The sequence below is a fragment of the Acyrthosiphon pisum genome, chromosome A2 (genome assembly GCF_005508785.2).
Source record: "Acyrthosiphon pisum isolate AL4f chromosome A2, pea_aphid_22Mar2018_4r6ur, whole genome shotgun sequence".
NCBI lineage: Eukaryota > Metazoa > Arthropoda > Insecta > Hemiptera > Aphididae > Acyrthosiphon > Acyrthosiphon pisum.
Window position 1 is genome coordinate 38,633,397 of NC_042495.1, and position 19,403 is coordinate 38,652,799.

Here is a 19,403-nt window from a genome sequence, read left to right on the forward strand (position 1 = left end):
CCAAATTACGACTATGACGACAAGTCAACAACGCGTTAATTTTCATAGACGTGAATCTGCCGGACAAACAACGTTACCCCGTCCGGCGTTTATTGTAGGTACATTGTTATAATTATATTTCTGAGATGAAACTGTCATCGCTGCGACTTATCACGGACTATATCGATTGTTCAATCCATGAACATTCTCTAATGTTCATGGTTCAATCCAAGGTGTATTTATCACCTTGTATTAATACACCTTGGTTCAATCCACGATATTTTTTTATTATCACATTTTTTTATCATTTATGAGCATAGATAATAAAGATATTATATTATCTATGGGCTCGAGTGATAACTCAAACTGATAACAACGATTTAAGATTTTGTTTACCTTAAATTGAATTCTTAAATCGTGCCGGCAACTAAACTGGAAACTTTACTGAATTGGTATTTGGCGCCTTTTGCAGTACCTATAACTTGGAGGGTTGCAGAGTTCCAAATTCCAGTATGAATATGGGATGTATAACAATAAATTTATTTCATTAGATTTTCTATCCAACCTACTTAAAACTTAGTATTGACATATCACGCAAAACATTGAACTATTCGATTTTAAAGATAATATTCTTCCATCATATCTTTGAATCAGGTATAATATTTCTCGAGTGGTCGGTACATTATATTATTATTGTATATAATTACTATTTGTAATACCTATGTAGGTAAGTTTTTACTCAAAACTGTATTGGAACAATTTTGGCTGTTTTGTTGAGCATGTATTTATTTCAGGATTTAGATCATTAAACGACAATTTACTGGTTTACCTTGTTCATGCTCTGTTTATGCAAAAATTATGGCATCTGCTACAATCATAGTGCGCCATTTTCCTCCACAAATTTCGTCTGAAGAAAAAGAAGAATTTCTTAAGTATTTTGGCGCCAAATATGTTAAAATATTGACATCAAAAACGGATCGGAGATGTATAGCTTATGCAAGGTAACTTATTCTTTCAAAAATCCTATGTATTTTTTTTTATTCACTGCACGCTGTTTATATTTTTAGGTTTGAATCTCAAGAATTTGCAGAAGCTGTTATCCAACGGTTGCATCAAAAAGAACTATTGGGCTATAGGTTGACTGTCGAATTGTCTGCAAATGATCTTGACATAAATCTAATGAAATGCCCTAAACCACTACCAGTAACTGAATGCAATACTGACAAAATAAAACAGTTACAAGAGGATTATTTAAAAAAATTAAATAGTTGGTCAGCTGCGATCGACTTAAACCAACCACCACCACATCATCTGCACTATAGTTATCCCGATCCAAACCCACACATACTGTCAAATATTGCCAATGCATTAGCTTGTAATCAGAAGTTCTACTATCAAGTCTTACATTTGATGAATCGTATGAACCTGCCAGCACCTTTTGAACCGGTCGTAGGTTGTTCCCTGAATAAGCTAATGAAAATCGAAACTGCAGATAAATATACCACTACTGATGAAACTGATCCAGAACTTTCAGAATCTGAAATGGAAAGTAATGATGAAAGTGATCATAATGTAGAACCTAAATTATCTATGTTGAAAAAGAAAATATATAAAGTTATAAAACCTAAGCGTTTAAAGAATGTTGCAATTACAGCATCAAAAAAGGCCAAAGTTGAATTGGCCAATGTTTTTGACACTGTTGAATGTGAGATACCAAAGAAGATTGAAGTCAAAGTATCGGCAGAACTAAAACCGGCTGAGGGACCAACTGCCGATACTGAAGGAGGATTTGGTGTAATATACTCAGTAAAAAGTATAAACAAAGAAGAAGTTAAAAAAGAAAGCGAGTCAGATGATGATACAACTGGAGATTGTATCAGTAAAGAAGAATTAGCTACTAATAGATTATCAGATAAAGATATGAATAATATGCCAATTTTTAAGAATTATTGTCCTGGAGCTCCATCTTGTAGATTATACATAAAAAATTTAGCAAAAACGGTGCTGGATAATGATTTAAAATATATTTATAAGAGATTTTTAAAATCCGGTGATCTTAAACCAGGAACTATGTTAGTAAAATTTAAAATTTGTATTACTATTTACTATACAATTTATACTTTAATATATGATTGGTTATATTCAATATTTACAGGTTTGATGTACGATTGATGCAAGAGGGACGTATGAAGGGTCAAGCTTTTGTGACATTACCATGTGTAGAAAACGCCCAACAGGCGCTGAAAGAAACTAATGGATATATTTTAAAAGACAAACCTATGATCGTACAATTTGCCAGATCAGCTACGGCAAAATAAGTATTAATACAATAATTTAATGCATACAAATTATAATCACTTGTACATAATATGTTTATATTTAAAATGTCATACATTCATACATAAAGAATAATTAATAATATAAAAAAAAAAATCAGTTTCTTCTCCTTCGTACTCTGGAAATTCTCCACGAATTTGGTTCTTCATATTTGTTATAAAGTGGTTCTAGTCGTTGATTCTTTTTGAACTTGCTCAACTTGGTTGGATCAGAGAATTTGAAGAACGCTGGTGCAAATTCAACAAGCCACCTCGGATCTATTGTTGTTACCTCACGCATGTACTCTTTGGTTGTTTGGACTAACTCGTGATACATTACCCTGATAATAAAATACATTTAATTTCATTTTGTGTAATATTAATGCATAATTAATTTGTTTATCAATACAAACCATTCAGGTTGCCTGTTGAACAAAGCACTGCTAGGATGAATATAGACTGCTTGTCCATCAACAAGAGTACGATAACCTTCTTGTGGATCTTTTTTAGATGCATTGCGGAAAAATCCGGAACAAATAGCCTTTTGTATTCGAGCTGTGTTTTTACCGGCCGAAACAACATCTAACTTATGTCTACAACAATGCATAGCTACATTTTAAAAATGTATCAGAGTTTAAGTATTTAGAATTTAATTATTACCTATCCATGATTCCAAGTAATTGTTTACGAACATCTTGGGCTCGTTTAAGTGTTCGTACTTGGACAAAATTCTCATAGCACCAAGCATTACTAAACTTATTGTTTTTCCAAGAGTTGTACACTGCCAGAAGGGTTAAGTGATCTCCTTCAACTTGATTGAACTTTGCTTTTTTCTGATCAGCCAATGCTTGCTTATCCTTTGGTCTATAGAAGACATTTTGAACGGAAAGCATGGATACAATAGTCAATATTTCTTCGGAACATTGAAGATGAACAGACATTATCAACATTTTGGAGAGGTTAGGTTCCAATGGAAATTCTGCCATCTAAAATCATTTAATTATAATTTTCTTCATTAAATATTCAAATTATTTAAATCAGGTACATACTCGTCTTCCCAATCTAGTAAGTAGACCTTCATCATCTAATGCACTTAAAGAATGCAATGATTCCAATGCCATGATTAAACTTTCAACCGGTGGAGCATCCATGAAGTCAAAATGAAGTAAATCGTTAATGCCCATAGTTTTCAGTTGCAATACCTGGAAAGTAAATCATTTTTAAATTGATACTGTGAAAAATAAGTGAAATTAAATATTTAAAAACATACTGTGGTTGCTAAATTTGTACGTTGTATCTCAGGAACAGGTGTTGGTAACATTTCATCTCGATAGGCTCTCTCAGTATAAAGTCTGTAACATTTACCTGGTCCGGTACGGCCAGCACGACCAGCTCTTTGTTTGGCTTGTGCCTAAAATTACAATATTGAACATTTAATTTAATTAAGTATTAAATTGATATTTAAAATTTCATACTGCATTAGCCATTAATATACAACAATTATTTTTGTATAACATTGTTCCATAAAGAGAACTCCACACCAGCATGTGTTGTCTTTGTCTTACAAGTGTGTAACATAGCAAATTTACGCTCAAGAGAACATGTTTAGAGCTTCGTTAGTTTAAAAATTAAAGTGAATCGATCTATTATGAAACTCGATGGTAAGAACATTGTCTGTGATCGTATGTTGATTTTTAATAGGGATGGGCCGATACTAAAACCAATACTCGATATCGGCCGATATTGGTGGTATTGGGTTTATCGGTATCGGTTTTTTTTTAAACCGATATTTGAACCGATACCAAAAAAAAAATAAGCAAATCTATCAGCATAATAGCATTGATTATAAATTGTAATAGTTAAATGTAAAATGATAATAGTATTTCGGTTGATAATATCGGTTCATTGTTAATGCTGAAAATTTTGGTTTTCAAATATATCGGGTATCGGTTTTTTATCGGTTGCATATATCGGAATATCGGATATCGGTAAAAAGAGGTATCAGCCCATCCCTAATTTTTTAGGATAGTTACATTTTTTAGCAAGTTATGCGTATAAAATATAATAAACAAAAATAAATAAACTAACAGAGGTAAACATGATCTGCTGAGCGTAAATTTGCTATGATATGCACTTGTGACAGCCTCTTAAGGGAGCTAGCTACGAGTAACATTTAGGAAATTTCTAATCTCGTCTTAGCCTCCTGGGATCTATGGTATTTATTAGTGTGAGTGAAAGTCAATGTATGTATGTATGTATGTATGTCACTTTGTATGCGCATGTACGTGACCATAACTCAATAACAATATAAAATTCACTATACAAATTTTATGTCAACTAACTTTGTTTTAACAAAACTAAAGTTTGTTAATGCTGGGTACTTTCCTGTAATATGAAACTAAAGCTAATATTGCGACTACCAACCAAGACTACCTCCGTTATCAAAAATGATATAAAGAAAAGATTTTAATACCCAGTAATCATTCGTAATATATTTTACACGGTAAACGCCACACTCGGCGATCAGCCACTGAAAACAATAAAATAATAATAATACAAAGAATAACATTATTGTTGTTGTTGCCGAACATGAAGATGAACAAAAATGGTAAATCCATAAATAAAAGGTAGAAGTCGCGATAATAGCAGTAGTCTTGTATAACGGGAAGTACCATTTTGGTAGTCTTATAACAGGATTGTGATGGTATCAAAAAACAAGGTTGTCTCGTATAACAGGAAAGTACCTTAACATTGTCTAATTTTGGTTCTGAAAAAATATTTGAATTCAGCAGGAAAATGTCTGTAGATCGTACGAAACACTTTTTAATTTTAATTATGATTTGTAAAATTCATATTTTCAAGTATTCATTTACAGTGCTCAATAATAAAAGATTTAATTTTTCAAAGTGTTCCGTATGATCTATAGACAATTTTTTGTTAAGTTCAAATTTTTCTCCCTGGATCAAAATTGGAAAACTTACACTAACTTTGATTCTGTTAAAAATGAAGGTCTTGAGTTAGGCTATATTGTCGTATACGCTCTACCCCTGATTGCGGTCTACCTGCGAAAATATCGTTTTTAAACGTTTTTGATTATTACGTTTTTAAAAACGTTATTTTTCTATATTGTTTTTGAATAACGTTTTTGATAATATATATATTTTTTTATATTATATTCTTATAACTTATAACTTTTAAGTTATAATAGTAACGCGCAATATAGAAATGCACTTTAAAAGTTGAAAATTAAAATTAATTATTATATATATATAAAAAAAAAAAAATATTATCAAAAACGTTATTTGGAAACAATAGGAAAATAATTTTTTTTAAAACGTTAGTCAAAAACAATATATATTATATACAGAATATAACTTTTAACTTTTAAGTTATAATAGTAACGCGCAATATAGAAATGCACTAAAAAGTTAAAAATTAAAATTAATTATTCATAATAATTAAATTTTAAATCAAAATTATAATTGATATAAAAATTAGTAAAGTCAAAATTTCTGATTTCAAGTTAAAATGTTTTTAATGTTAAAGATTAAAAAGTAAAGATAAGTGAAATTTTTTTTGCATTTTAGGATTTTTTGTTATTGTTTTTCAGTTTTTTGTTTTTTTCCGTTAAAATCTAAGAATAATTGTAGAATGGCAAAATACGGTAGAGCGCATACTGCAGTCGCAATGTTACTGGTAGAGGGCATACGACAAGATAGCCTTGAGTTAAAATTGATGGCAGTAGCGAGGCCTTTTAATAAAAAATATATTAATATATTTCAATATTTTTAATTTACAAGCAAACCTACTTGAGAAATTGGTGTGACAACCAAAGAGTCCATTCCAGTTTTTGAATTATAAACTTTTTGTTTTACAAATCCAGGATCGACGACATAATAGATACCATCAATTGTCAACGAAGTCTCAGCAATATTAGTAGCAATAACAACCTGAGTAAAAAAAATATTAAAAGCAATATATATATATATATAAAATAATTTTCCAAAAAATATGTTTAATGGTTTGATAGAATACTGTTTTATTTTTACTTTTCGAGATCCAGGAGGAGCTGCATCAAAAATTCTAGTTTGCATTTCACTAGGTAGAGCCGAATATACAGGTAAAATAATTAACTCTGGTATATCAGGTCCTAATGACTTCATTCTCTCATATAAAATTTCACAAGCCGTATCAATTTCTTCTTGACCAGTCAAGAAAAGCAATACATCACCAGGTGGTTCACGTAAGTGTATTTGCATAATTGTGATAAGTGATGCATCCAGATAGTCTGTTTCAGGTTCTTTAGTATATAAAACTTCTACAGGGAACGTACGTCCAGGAATTGTGAATATGGGTGCTTCAAAAAAGTATTGAGAAAATTTCACAGCGTCTAGAGTAGCAGATGTTACAATTAATTTTAGTTCTTTCCTTTTTGTGACAGCTTGTTTTAATAATCCAAATAAAACGTCTGTATTTATTGTTCTTTCGTGAGCTTCATCCAACATGATCACAGAATAGTTTTTCAGGTCAAAATCTACTAGACATTCACGCAGTAACATGCCGTCTGTCATGTATCTAAAAATAATAAAAAATATTTTGTTAGATTTTAAAAGAATATTATTATAAATGAGATAGTAAATCATTAATCATACTTGATTACTGTCTCTGGACTAGTGCAATCTTCAAAACGAATAGTGTAACCAACTTCTTGACCTAATCTGCATCCAAATTCTTCAGACACCCTCTTTGCAACTGACATGGCTGCTACTCTTCTAGGTTGAGTACACCCGATTTTACCTCTTGATGTAAACCCAGCCTCGGCTAAATATTGAGTAATCTGAGTGGTTTTTCCTGAACCAGTTTCTCCAATGACAATCAATATTTGGTTATCAGTCACAGCCTATTGTAAATTAATATGAATATGTACATTTGTATTAATTTAAATGTCACTTAGATATAATATGTTATAATATTATGTATTACTTTGATGAGTTCATCTTTGAGTTTATAAATTGGTAAACTTTGTCTCTGTTCTAAGAGAGTCAAGTTGGTCTTAATTCCAAATGAACTTTTTTTGCCGCCAATAACGTGTTTTTTCCATTCTGGTACATCTTGGGCAGTCAATCCAATTCCTCGCATGTTTGAAGCTAATTGTCTACTATCGTCTAAACATTTTTCAAAATGATACGTGATTATTACAAGTAAATTTTATCCTATGCATATGGACATTAATATTATTTACTATCTGGTAGAGGATCAATCCAATTTTTAGTAACATTTTTAGGCACAGAGTCCATTTCTTGTTCGCGTGCTAACATTTTATGTTCTCGGCGTTCTTTGGACAATGCACTTTGCATCATGGCTGCTTGTGCAAGAGAACCATCTGGATTTTTAACTATACGAACCTAAAAAAATACAAAAATAACTATTATACATTTATAATGTTTAAAAACAAAAATTAGGTGTTGTGTATTAAATATTCTATTATAAAAGCCAATTTATGATTCTATGAAATAAATAAATCAATGTAACTATACAATAGCCTAACATTAACTTTTATAATTTTGTTCTATTTGTAATGCATACTGGACTAAGATCATGGAGATTTCTACCATGTCCATGTAAAAATGGAGGTTCATCTTCAACAATTTCAATTTCAATATCTTGTTCTTCTTCAGTGTTATCTTTGGGTAAAATGCCAGTTTCTTCATCAAAATCGGGAAGTTCACTTTTATCAATACAATTGGCTGATAACATCTATAGTTAATAATTAAAATCTAGATTAAGTAAAGGAAATATATTATTTTAAAATTTATTTATGTCGATTTACTTGTTTTATTTCCCAGCGCTCTGGAGATGAAATTTTATTCATACGTTTTAAATTTGTCATTTCATCTGCATCAGCAATTGTCTGCAGTTCCAATAAGGAAGTAGGTCTGTCAGGGTTACGGCCACCCATCATATTATCGTCTTCACTAAAATTATTAAAATAGAAGTAATATAGATATTGTGTTATCTAGATCCCTTCTAGAATATGCCTGAGTACTATGGGACCCCTGTACCGCAGTAGCTTCTTCTTTTATAGAACGTGTCCAGAGAAGATTTTTAAGCTCATCAGAGTTCATTCTGAAAATGAATCATCATCCTCACGACTACCATCCAGTCATGCATTAACTCGGTCTTGTCACTTTAGCCGATAGAAGAGTTAAGGCTAACTTACTCTTTTTACAAAAATTAATATATTCATGCTCCTACCCTACTCTCTCAAATTAGCTTTTAAGTTCCATCCCGTGAAACTAGGTCGTCTACTTCCTTCGTTATTACCTTTCACAATAATAATTAACGCAGGAACCAGCCAATTGATAGGATGACGCGCCTTGGCAATGAGCACCCTCACTTATTCAATAGATATTAATAAATTATTGCTATTATAATATTATGTACCTAATTATTTATATTTCTAATAATATCTTATATTTTTGTTTAATTATTATCTGTATTATTATTACACATGCTATTACTTATTGCATGTAATCTTCACAATATTTAAAAATAACGACTTGTAAAGACTAAAGTTGGGTAAGTGTAACACCTGTTTAGGTTAAATATATATATTTTTGAGAATTATATTGGGCTCGCTCCCCGTAATTAAATAAATAAATAAATAAATAATATTATATCATACTCTTGATCTCCAGGCTGTATCATTGGATTTAAGTCTTCTCCAGTGTCTTGATCAACATCTTTCATAGATAATGAAATTTTTTGGTTACCACTTATTGATAAAACTTTTACCTGTAAAAGTTGATTATTAAATAACTAATATTTTGAAAATTCACGGAGTTTTCAAGCATGTCAATGTTGCTAAATGATGATTACTTACCATGACTTTATCACCTCTAGAAACAACATCACTAACAGAAGTCACTCTTCCTTTTTGACGTAATTGTGAAATGTGTACAAGTCCTTGGGATTGACGAAACATATCAAGTTGAACAAAACAACCAAAGTCCACAATATTCAAGACTTTGCCAGCATAAACTTTTCCCAGTTCTGGAAATTTGCTCTTTGATTCAATTCTAAATACATTAATAATAGAAATATATAAAAAATTGATAATTACACAAGATCATACATGTCTACAGAAGAATAAATTGAAAATGTTTGTATGTGCAATTAAAGAATATAGAAAATATTAAATTACATACTCTTTCTCATGTCTTTCTTTTCTTAGTCCATCATTGCTTCTGTCACGTTTATCACGACTCCTATCCCCCAGTCTATCACGATTTCTGTCACGTTTATCATGACTCCTATCTCTCTGTCTATCACAATTTCTGTCACGTTTATCACGATTCCTATCTCCCTGTCTATCACGACTTCTATCCCTTTGTCTATCACGACTTCTATCCCTTTGTCTATCACGACTTCTATCCCTTTGTCTATCACGACTTCTATCTCTATATCTATCACGACTCCTATCTCTTTGTCTATCTCGCTGTTTATCATGACTTTTGTCTCCACGATGTTTTTCTCGACTTCTACTTCTGTTTTTAGAATTTCGCCTCCTGTGCTGTCGATCATGACTCTTAGATCGACTTCTAGACAAACGTTTATCATCTGGACCACTAGGCTTGTTAGTTTCATCTTCAGTGCCACTAAAAATAATTATTTAAATACAATATTATTAATATTAATTAAGTCCGATTTTTATAAAATGTAATCATACTTGGTGCTAAGAATTGGAGCAAAAGACTCTAATTCTGCCATGACAGCACTAATGGGGTCATTTTCTTCACCAACAAGGTCATTAGGTATTGCTAAACCGGGAAATTTACATGCAAGTGTGTCACTTTTTTCAATATTTTCATATGATTTATTTCCTGATCGTTTGGATGTTTTCGGTTGCATGTGCTGTATAATACGCAGCAAATTGGCAATAAATGAATCCTTTTAAAAAAAAAATAATGAATTAATAAATAAATACATTTACTTCTATAATATATACTATGATGATAATGTAAACGAACGGAAAATTCAGCTCCATTTTTCAGAAGAGCTTTTTTGAATGCTTCTAATGTATCGTTTTTGTAGGCCAAGTCAATAATAAATTCAGCTAAAAATTAATTAAATGTACAATATAAGGAATAATAATAATAATAAGGAAAGATTCAAATATCAGGTTTAATTAATGATGTCTTACCCAAATCTTTGTCATTGAGTCCCAAATGATTTTCTAATTCGGTACATATTTTTGATACTAATGACAAATGTTCCAATTTTGGTAATTCATCCATAGTGATACAATTATCTAATAATATAATTGTTATTTTAAAACCTAAACTTAACACATGATCGTAAATAGCGATCACTGGAATCAGTGGAACAGAGAAAAATGAAAAATATAAGCCAACGGAATATTATCAGTAAACAACAAAATCATGTTTTTAATATTTTAAATGTTTGAAAACAATTGATACGGATCGGGAGCCCCAACGTTGTGTAAATGATTCCGTTTGGTTTTCGTCAGGTTGGCGTTGTGCTTATCATTGAAACGAGAGACTTTTCAGTTTTCAATACGATTCAACTCTTATTATTATTATTATTATTGTAATTTGTAATACTTACACATTAAAAAATTCATATTTTATTTTTCGAATAAAACGAGACTTAGTCAATTTTATCTTTATTTCGTTTAAGTTTTCATGTATGTTTTGTAGTTTTGTACTTTTGTGCTTAGGGTAAACAACCAGTGTCAGTGTCAATGTATTTACAGCGAAATACAATAATTTGCAGATGCAGACAGCCAAAAGAAAAATTAGAATAATGAATATTAACGCATATATTATATTATCCATCGGAATTCGTCCATAAACGTCATAATGTGAGTGTATTTTTTTTACTATTTCACTAATAATCACTATTATTGACTATAGCAAATAATGAAATAAAATCGCATAGGTTAGCCTATATACACATAATACCAAAATGTCTGGTAATAATCCAATGTTTTCCACATTTTCTTTGATACTTATCTAATAGGTTTTTACTTGGTGTTTTGGTTGTTATATTGATAAAAGTAAAGTGTTAAATATTCTTTTGTTAGTTTGTGGTCATGTAGTAACAAACTTCTGTCACCATTATTTATTAAACGATTTATTAACTACTTTATAATTGGGTAAGTACACAAGTTGTATTGTATTACTTTCAATATTTTGGTACTTGTAATGTTATTTAAGTTGGTAGACAATTGATAAATGTTTTTAGACACAAATACCAAAATATCTAATTATTTTTACTTAAAAATATTATTTAATTGTACCTATTACCAATATCATGGAATTTAGTTTATCAGTGTTTACTTTTTAGTAGGTACTCTATGTATAAAAATGATAACCATTTAAAAACATTGTGTTTTAAAATAAATTTTGTATCATTGACATTTTGAATTTATCAACTTGAAGTGTATGATTAAGTTTCAAAGAAAAATTATCTCATAAACTTTGATTAATTACTTCTAAATTTTCACCTATCGAGCAAATCATTGACCTTGTGGTTGTTTGGTTGTTTTAAATAACTTGCAAAATCATAATATTTAGAAACTAGGTAGGTAGGGGCAAAATACCTTAATATATACTAATCTAACTTTTTGTTAAAATACCTACATTCTTTGAAATACATAAGTAAATCTACTACAATAACAATGATAAAGCATTTATCCATCGATATCTTAAATTATATATCATAAAATTAACCTTGACCTACATAAATATATAATAATGTTCATTAATGATTTCATTTTCATCTATTATGAAGTTGTTATGTTAAAAAGTGAATTTGTTTACATGTTTTTATTCAACAAATTATTGAATTTCTGATTTACAATTCAACTTAATATACTCCATTTAGGTTTATTAAAATATTATGAGTCATTACATTTATTTGACTAGGTAAATTATAATATCTATATAATATTATAGATATACTTACATATTTATATATTTATATTACAAATGGTATATTTATCCTGAGATAGACAGTGATATTTTGTAAGTTATATATTAAACTTAATAATAATGAAAAATAATGTAATACATAAAATTATATTTTTGTATCATTCAATTATTATTTTTTCATGTAGGTAGTCTATAATTTTGTTTGTAGGTATGCAAACATATAATATAACTTTGTTGGTTTTTCACCATACTTATTTATCATTTTATCAAGTTAGAATAATAATTGTACTTTAAGTAGGAACTAATACCTAGTTAATAATTATTTATAAATAACTAAATCAACTGGTTGGTCATATTCATTGAAATGTGTGTTGATAGAACAATCTGAAAATAAACCACTTACCTAGTTGTTTTTTTTTTAGTTGCCATACAATGTCATGACTCATGATTGAATATAATGTTTGGCGATAATATTTTAAATATTTTTTTTAGATTCTGAGTGGAGCGATATTAAAAAATTATTTTATTAATTTTAAAATGATGTGTGTTTCTCTATTTTCTTTATTTTCTATATTTAATTTTATTGTTTTTGTGTATGCGATAAGTAGTTGAAATAATGCGTCGACTTTCAACTTCATCTTGTTTAATGGGAAAGTGAAAATAGTTGTTGCAATGGGGAGGTCAAAATTTAAAATTCCTAGTAGTTTTCAAAAGCGCCAGGAAAACCAAATAAAAAATCAAGGTAAAACGGGATTTTTTACGCAAAATTGGTTTTTTGTGTAACTCTAAAACAAATTACCGTGGATACATTAATTCACTGAATCTTTAAATTTTCATTTTCTATACACCATACTATTTTAAAAATATTTTGACTTGTTTTGAGATGTTTACAGACATTTTCAGTTTCCAATTTTTTTAGTATTTTTTTTTTCTATAAATGTCAATCAAATTTATTAGTTGGGTCAAAAAGATTGAAAATGTTATTCAAAGCTCCTAATATATTGTTAAAATGACAGTTGAAAAATATTAAAAATACATAGTCACAATTATTTTTTATAAGCATTTAAAGGTAAAATGTTGACAAAATACGTAAAAATCACGAAAATTTGCAAATTATTTTGAGTTAGAAATAAATACAAATTTTGTTTTTTAAATCTAAGATTTGAAAATTTAATACAAGATTCCTCATAAGTATGTCTACCTCATCAAAAAAAATGTCTCCCGGAAAGTCAAATTAAATTTTTATAAGCGTTTGAAGTTCAAATTTTTATCTCGAGTAACGATTTTTTTATTTTGTTGTAATTAAAAACGAATAACTGTTGATACTTGAAATTGATATCATATATTTATTTTATCAATTCTTATACTTGATAAATGATAATATTTTCAAAATATTTTGATTCGTTTTGAGATGTTTAGAGACATTTTCAATTTTCAATTTTTTAGTTTTTTTTTTTCATTTATGTCAATAAAATTGTATTTTTTGGGTTAAAAAGCTTGAAAATTTAATACGAGGCTCCTGATATATTGTTACAATAGCTGTTGAAAAATATTTGAAATATATGGGCACAATTTTTTTTACAAGAAAGATCGAATTATGGCATATTTATCAAATTTAAAGTTGATAAATGAATTTGTAGTTAAACATTTATGAAATGATCAACTTTCATAGCTAAGGATTGAAAACTTAAAACAAGGTTCCACGTAAATAGGTTACATATAAATTTCATTATTCGCAATAATATCATCAAATATACTTATTAATATTATAGACTGACTGAACGTCTTCGCTCGGAGTTGTTTTCTCATACAAATACAATTATATTATATCATTGAATTCAAATTTAACACCATCCATTACAGTGGCCCACTTGTAACCTGCTGTATAGCAGAGCGACATCCACTTATTTTTTGTCTATGATTTGATCTAAAACTGATATATAAATTAATTTATCTGAAGTCTGTTGTAAATAAATAAATACTGATTTAGGTGCAATTATTTCACGTTTATTTCCATTTTGGTAGATAGTGGTCAGTGACGAAGGAAAGATACATCCAAAGGATACAGGTACTTAGTCAGGTAGATGATACTCCATTACGGTTTTTGGATACATCTCGATCTCGTTGTTTTAAAGTCGTATTAAATCGTTTACAACAGTTGATATTTATATAATATTACATTTATTAAAGTAATTAAAACGTATTAATTGTTGAAAGTACGCCGGTAATGATAGGTATGCAATGGCATACCGCATGGCTTACTAGTTACTCTAATAATGGAATGGCATATTATACAGCCATACAGACGGGTCGTTTATGGATGTCTTGTCACAAGTATTATACGTAGACTTCTAAGTGCGCGTTACATTTATTTTTTTGATATCTGTCTCAGACGAAGAGAACCGCACTGTTGTGACAAAGCTGGAAGTGCTAATCGCCTAATCTCCGCGAGATATTGTAGTACCTATAACCGTGATAGGTACAGGTGTAGAATCTTTGTGGTTTTTTTTGGAACTTTTTTTTTTGCTAGACCGAAGGGCATCGCCTCGTGTGCTGTCAGTGCAGTCGGCGATAATATTGCTATATTTTATTTTTTTCGCATGAGCATACGTCGTTCGCATTTGGCCGCAAAACACACCCGTGGTATACATCATGAGTATGAAATAAGTGTGCGCTTGCGCCCGTGTGTGTATATGTGTGCAGTGTGTACAGTTGTTGACCATTTTCTCTTGTCGGCCAGCGAAACTCTTAACGACTATAAATAGCCCCACCGGTCTGTCTCGCCCCCGCTTGCACCACGTCGTGGGGCAGCGGCTTAGAGCTTTTTTGTGTCATACGAAAACAAATGACTCATTTTATGTTTGGCGCTGGCACATGGTTTATGGCCTTATTTTATTATTTGGCTTAACTGGAACGACGCCGCATGCACGCGCACAATGTACCGGTATTATTTTGGCATAATATATTATAATATTATTATGTCCATCGGCTTTTGCATATTATTATTGTTATTATGTTAGGTTGCTTATTTTTTACTGCGCGTGATGAATTTTCGTAAATTCAAAAAGTATTAGAAGCACAAACATACGGGGTTCTCATATAGTCTATAGTACGCCCCGTGCCCTTGTCCCTACACAAAAAATCGTGTCTCCAGAATAATATAATATAATAAATACGATAATATGCTTAAATACCTATACTTGTCGCTAGGTCTGTGTACGGATATAGGTACTCGTTATTTTTGTCTTAACCTAACCTTTAGTATAAACGTTACATTTTGTCGTATATATTCTATAAATAAAATAAAATAAAATACATTGTTGAGGTCTATCGGTCTATGTATTCAAACGTGTTTGTTCAACTGTTTGTATAATATTATATTATGATCTTTTTGCAATTAATGTATATAAAGATATGTTATTAAGCCGACTTGCAAAAATTGCCGCGTGACCATAGCGTTTCTTCTGTACAGTGGACTTAGGATTTAATTATTAGAGGGGCCTTAATTCCAATCACTATGATAATGATTTTAAATTATCTTGGGACAGTATTAATATTATGGTATTATATGAGTTGTTGTTAGCATAGATTAAATATTATACTAATATTTAATCTATGTAATTAGGTACTTCTTATAATTAGTAGTAATAGACATTGTCAAAATTGTCACAAAAATATAAACCATTAATTATATTCTTCGATTCTTAATATTTGATTTATATAATATGGTAATAGAAAATTCAAATAAATATTAAATATAAGATTTTTATAGAAACATTTAAGCCAATAATTAGTATTTAGGAATGAGTGTGATTCTCCTTTGCCCACCCCTTTGCCTATATGTATGTGCCATGTTGTTTCCAAAGTTGTCCAAGAACAAATACCAATAACAATAATAAATTCTAACCACTGCACTACGGAGACAAAACTTTAATACTATGGTTTTTGATTGATATTTGATGCATATTCGTCAAACCTATATTACCTATAGGTAATATTAGGCGGATATTTATTATTGGCTTTATTGTATGTGTGTGCTTTTGTGTCCGGTGTCGCGTGTGTGACTTTTATGCAATAAGTTAATGTATCACGTGTTTTCGAGTGTGAGTGTGCGTAAACGCGTGAATATGTTCAGCCGTTACGTGGGTGGAAAAATGGCTTTTGGTCGAGAACCCGACAAAATATAAACGGCTCATGAATATTTTTAGACTAGAAAACAGCATTCTTCAAACAACCGAATTGCATATTTGCTTAGTGACGAGATAACAATTATTGCTATCATATAATGTCGTGACTTGTATGAGTACACACAGTACAAATATAAAAATATATAATACTAATATGTATATATGTTTGCGTTTACAATATCGTCTTGTATAAAACGCTTTCAGTTTTAAAAAATTGCGTGTATAATATTACTATATATTTATATTCCTTTTTTTTCATCACCAATACCACAATGCTACTACAGTGGTTGATATTTGTACGTAGGTACTACGTATTATCCCTTCGAGTCTATGCATTATTACATTAACATAATAACGTAGCCTTTACCGTGCTTCTTTTGAAATTGTTTAAAAAACCCGCATACCTTAAAGGTATGACCGATATCTGAGACTAGAGTAGTGAGCTGACTGCTTGGCCGTCATATTTATGTTGCCGGTGGAAACTATTTCTTCCGACTAACGATAGTAATTATTTTATAACCGTTTAAATGTAAAATGTTCATATTGCTTATAATATTTCCCTTTTGTCTGTGTAATACAAATAATACAAGCGAAAAATGAGCCCACTTGACATTTGCAAATATTAACATTGATATATTGATAAGTTTACTGGAGTAAAAATATATGTGCAGGTACTTATAATAATTATTATTATATACTGCAGTTGTTTCTGTTTATATTTGTTACTAACTGTTAACAGTGTATACGGCAATCGTCTATAAAAAAGTGTTATTAATTGGTTGAAGATCTTCAATACAATCATACAATAACCTACCTGTTGTACGCGTGTAGGTGTTAATTAATATATATTTAAATTTTTGATGTATACACTATAATATACTAATATAATATATACAATAGTACAGTATACACAGAGGAAAGTAAAATATATGCATGCACAATTAATTCTTTATCATTCTAAACTAAAAATTATAATAATATAAACGAAAAAATTCAAATTATTAGTGCATTATTGGTATAAATTTAAAATATTTTATCTTTTTTATTAGTATATTTTTTTATCAACCAGGTAAGTAGTATATTTTATACCTTACTTTTAAATCAAACATTTTTTTATATATATTTTTAATTGTATACATTTTTTTAGCTATAGTTAAAATTTAATAGCGCCTATGTTCTTTTTAATGTTCTTTTATGTTCTGTTTCATAATTTAATAATCAAAAGTCAGTTTATTCTAGTCTTTAGTCCCAGAAATTTCTGTTAGTTGTTTGCTATTAAAAGGAATTATATAACGCCAATCGTTTCAAAATATAAATATTAACATATGTTGTTTAAAAAAAAAAACGTTTGGGATTCATTAAACAAAAAATATACCTACATATAGTTATACTACTTATACTTATATATTTTATGCATAATTTATTTTGTAAGACCTTTTTCTTAATTTTTTTTATGTCTGCAGTTAACTAAGATTATAGGATATTTGTGTCCTTTTATATTTATTCCAATTTCCAGTCAGTTATTTTATTAAACCACCACTACAGATAGAATATTCCATTAAAATGGCCGATGAGAATTATCTTGTTCGTGAGTACTGTATATCATGCCAAAAAAACGTAACCTAAAAACAGATAGTTTTAAATTATTAATTTAAATATCGTCACTAAAAATACTTAAAATTTGAAGGAAAGATTTAATATTCTCCATAGTGAAGTATGGTTAAGCAATATTATATAATTTTATTTTTCATAATATTTGACTAGCATATACAGTCGTGTCGTGAAAACTCGAACTTCCATAACTATCTCGTATACACATAGTGATTCATCAAACGTGTTCCCACCTTTTTCCTCAATGATGCAGTTATTCAAAATCTGATTTTTATAATTTTCAAATATACTTAGTTAAAGATCATATTTTTAAAGTCTTGAGATTTCTATAACTACTTAAGGAGTGTCCTGTGGAGACACAAATTTATATTTTTCAAATGAGAACCCCTTTTTTTGACAAATTATTTAAGTAGCGGTTAATTTTTCTGAAAATGTTATCTTATCAAAATTTAAGTTCGAACGAGTAATTTTTGGGTTATTTAACTCTGTGTACTAAAGATTAAGGATAATAGACAATAGATCCACAATAGTGGGTTTGAAAGATATGAGGTATATGGGGAATTAAAAACTTTAGCTATTTATAGTAATCTATTAACATTTATAATTTGTAAGAATGGTTTAAGTATAATAAACGATTGATCCAATATTACACATATTTTATAGATTTGTAAACATTTTTTGTAAAAGAATTTTCCTCAAGTATAACTTAAAACTACTCATTCAAATTTTGCAACAGATATATCAACACTTTTAAAAAAAATATCTACTGAATAATTTACAGTAAGAAGGAGGGGTTCTCATTTGATAAAAAAGTACATCTCAAAAAAGACACTCCTTGCTTAGTACCAAAAACCTAGAGAACTTGAAAATATGGATTTTAGTATGTTTAAAAATGGGGGTGATCATGCTAGGTAAATCACCCTGTACTTGTACTATGATGTAAGATTTAATTTTTTGGGGATGTTAATAAATGAATTCTTTAGTAAAGTTGCAATACTGTTTCATTTTTTTTATAGGTGCATTGCACTATCTTATAATTTATACTTGGAAATTATATTGTACATCGGATGAACTATAACTTTGAAAGCTCATTAAATATTTATTTGTGACAATAAAAGTCAACAAATAATGGAAAAAATACATAGATTACAATGTATAATGTCGGTTGATAAATAGCACATTTTTACGAACAAAAATTTAAAAGTTTTAAAAAAACGTAATATTAACGATGTAGAATGATTTCAGTAATCGGATATTTCTTTACTGTCCCTTTATATTATGTAATATATTTATAAGTAGGTACAGTAGTATAGTGTACCTATATATTTTTTAGTTTTTTTCTTATCAGAATTTTG

At 29.3% G+C, this 19,403-nt stretch overlaps 3 protein-coding genes across 5 annotated transcripts in view; 2 read left to right on the plus strand and 1 right to left on the minus strand.

The window, feature by feature from the left end:
* Positions 1–337: 337 nt before the first annotated feature.
* LOC100169232 (RNA-binding region-containing protein 3) lies at positions 338–2,661 on the plus strand. 3 transcript variants are annotated; one of them, XM_001948803.4, is made up of 4 exons: positions 338–706; positions 774–980; positions 1,047–2,051; positions 2,135–2,661. In XM_001948803.4, the coding sequence occupies exons 2-4, from the start codon at positions 838–840 to the stop codon at positions 2,295–2,297; spliced, it is 1,311 nt and encodes a 436-aa protein (XP_001948838.1). In that variant the 5' UTR covers positions 338–706; positions 774–837; the 3' UTR covers positions 2,298–2,661. The 3 variants fall into 3 exon arrangements, with proteins under 3 accessions (XP_001948838.1, XP_008182939.1, XP_029345035.1); XM_008184717.3 differs by having other exon boundaries at positions 338–633; XM_029489175.1 differs by lacking the exon at positions 338–706 and having other exon boundaries at positions 713–980.
* On the minus strand, positions 2,328–10,701 carry LOC100167184 (ATP-dependent RNA helicase DHX8). Its single transcript, XM_001948836.5, has 18 exons — positions 10,498–10,701; positions 10,325–10,410; positions 10,024–10,244; positions 9,503–9,952; positions 9,178–9,373; positions 8,980–9,089; positions 8,125–8,269; positions 7,881–8,051; positions 7,537–7,699; positions 7,278–7,459; positions 6,947–7,194; positions 6,344–6,869; positions 6,104–6,244; positions 3,565–3,705; positions 3,344–3,496; positions 2,955–3,280; positions 2,708–2,887; positions 2,328–2,635 (listed from the first exon to the last, which is right to left on the minus strand). Exons 1-18 carry the CDS (start codon positions 10,589–10,591, stop codon positions 2,413–2,415), a joined length of 3,756 nt encoding a protein of 1,251 aa, XP_001948871.2. The 5' UTR covers positions 10,592–10,701; the 3' UTR covers positions 2,328–2,412.
* Positions 10,702–10,901: 200 nt separating this feature from the next.
* The window catches only part of LOC100161677 (myocardin-related transcription factor A), a 67,014-nt gene continuing 58,512 nt past the window's right edge, over positions 10,902–19,403 (plus strand). Inside the window, exon 1 of the mRNA XM_008184715.3 lies at positions 10,902–11,178. The gene's annotated coding sequence lies outside the window, so the exon portion shown is untranslated. The remainder of the gene's footprint in view (positions 11,179–19,403) is intronic.

What these genes read in the sequence shown, in the direction of transcription:
- LOC100169232 (XM_001948803.4), top strand. Translation starts at nt 838, where the DNA reads ATGGCATCTGCTACAATCATAGTGCGCCATTTTCCTCCACAAATTTCG. An exon ending in AGATGTATAGCTTATGCAAG is followed by an intron (nt 981 to 1,046) that starts GTAACTTATTCT and finishes TTATATTTTTAG; the next exon opens with GTTTGAATCTCAAGAATTTG. An exon ending in GATCTTAAACCAGGAACTAT is followed by an intron (nt 2,052 to 2,134) that starts GTTAGTAAAATT and finishes CAATATTTACAG; the next exon opens with GTTTGATGTACGATTGATGC.
- LOC100167184 (XM_001948836.5), bottom strand. Translation starts at nt 10,591, where the DNA reads ATGGATGAATTACCAAAATTGGAACATTTGTCATTAGTATCAAAAATA. An exon ending in AAAATGGAGCTGAATTTTCC is followed by an intron (nt 10,245 to 10,324) that starts GTTCGTTTACAT and finishes TTTTTTTAAAAG; the next exon opens with GATTCATTTATTGCCAATTT. An exon ending in AAAGAAAGACATGAGAAAGA is followed by an intron (nt 9,374 to 9,502) that starts GTATGTAATTTA and finishes TAATGTATTTAG; the next exon opens with AATTGAATCAAAGAGCAAAT.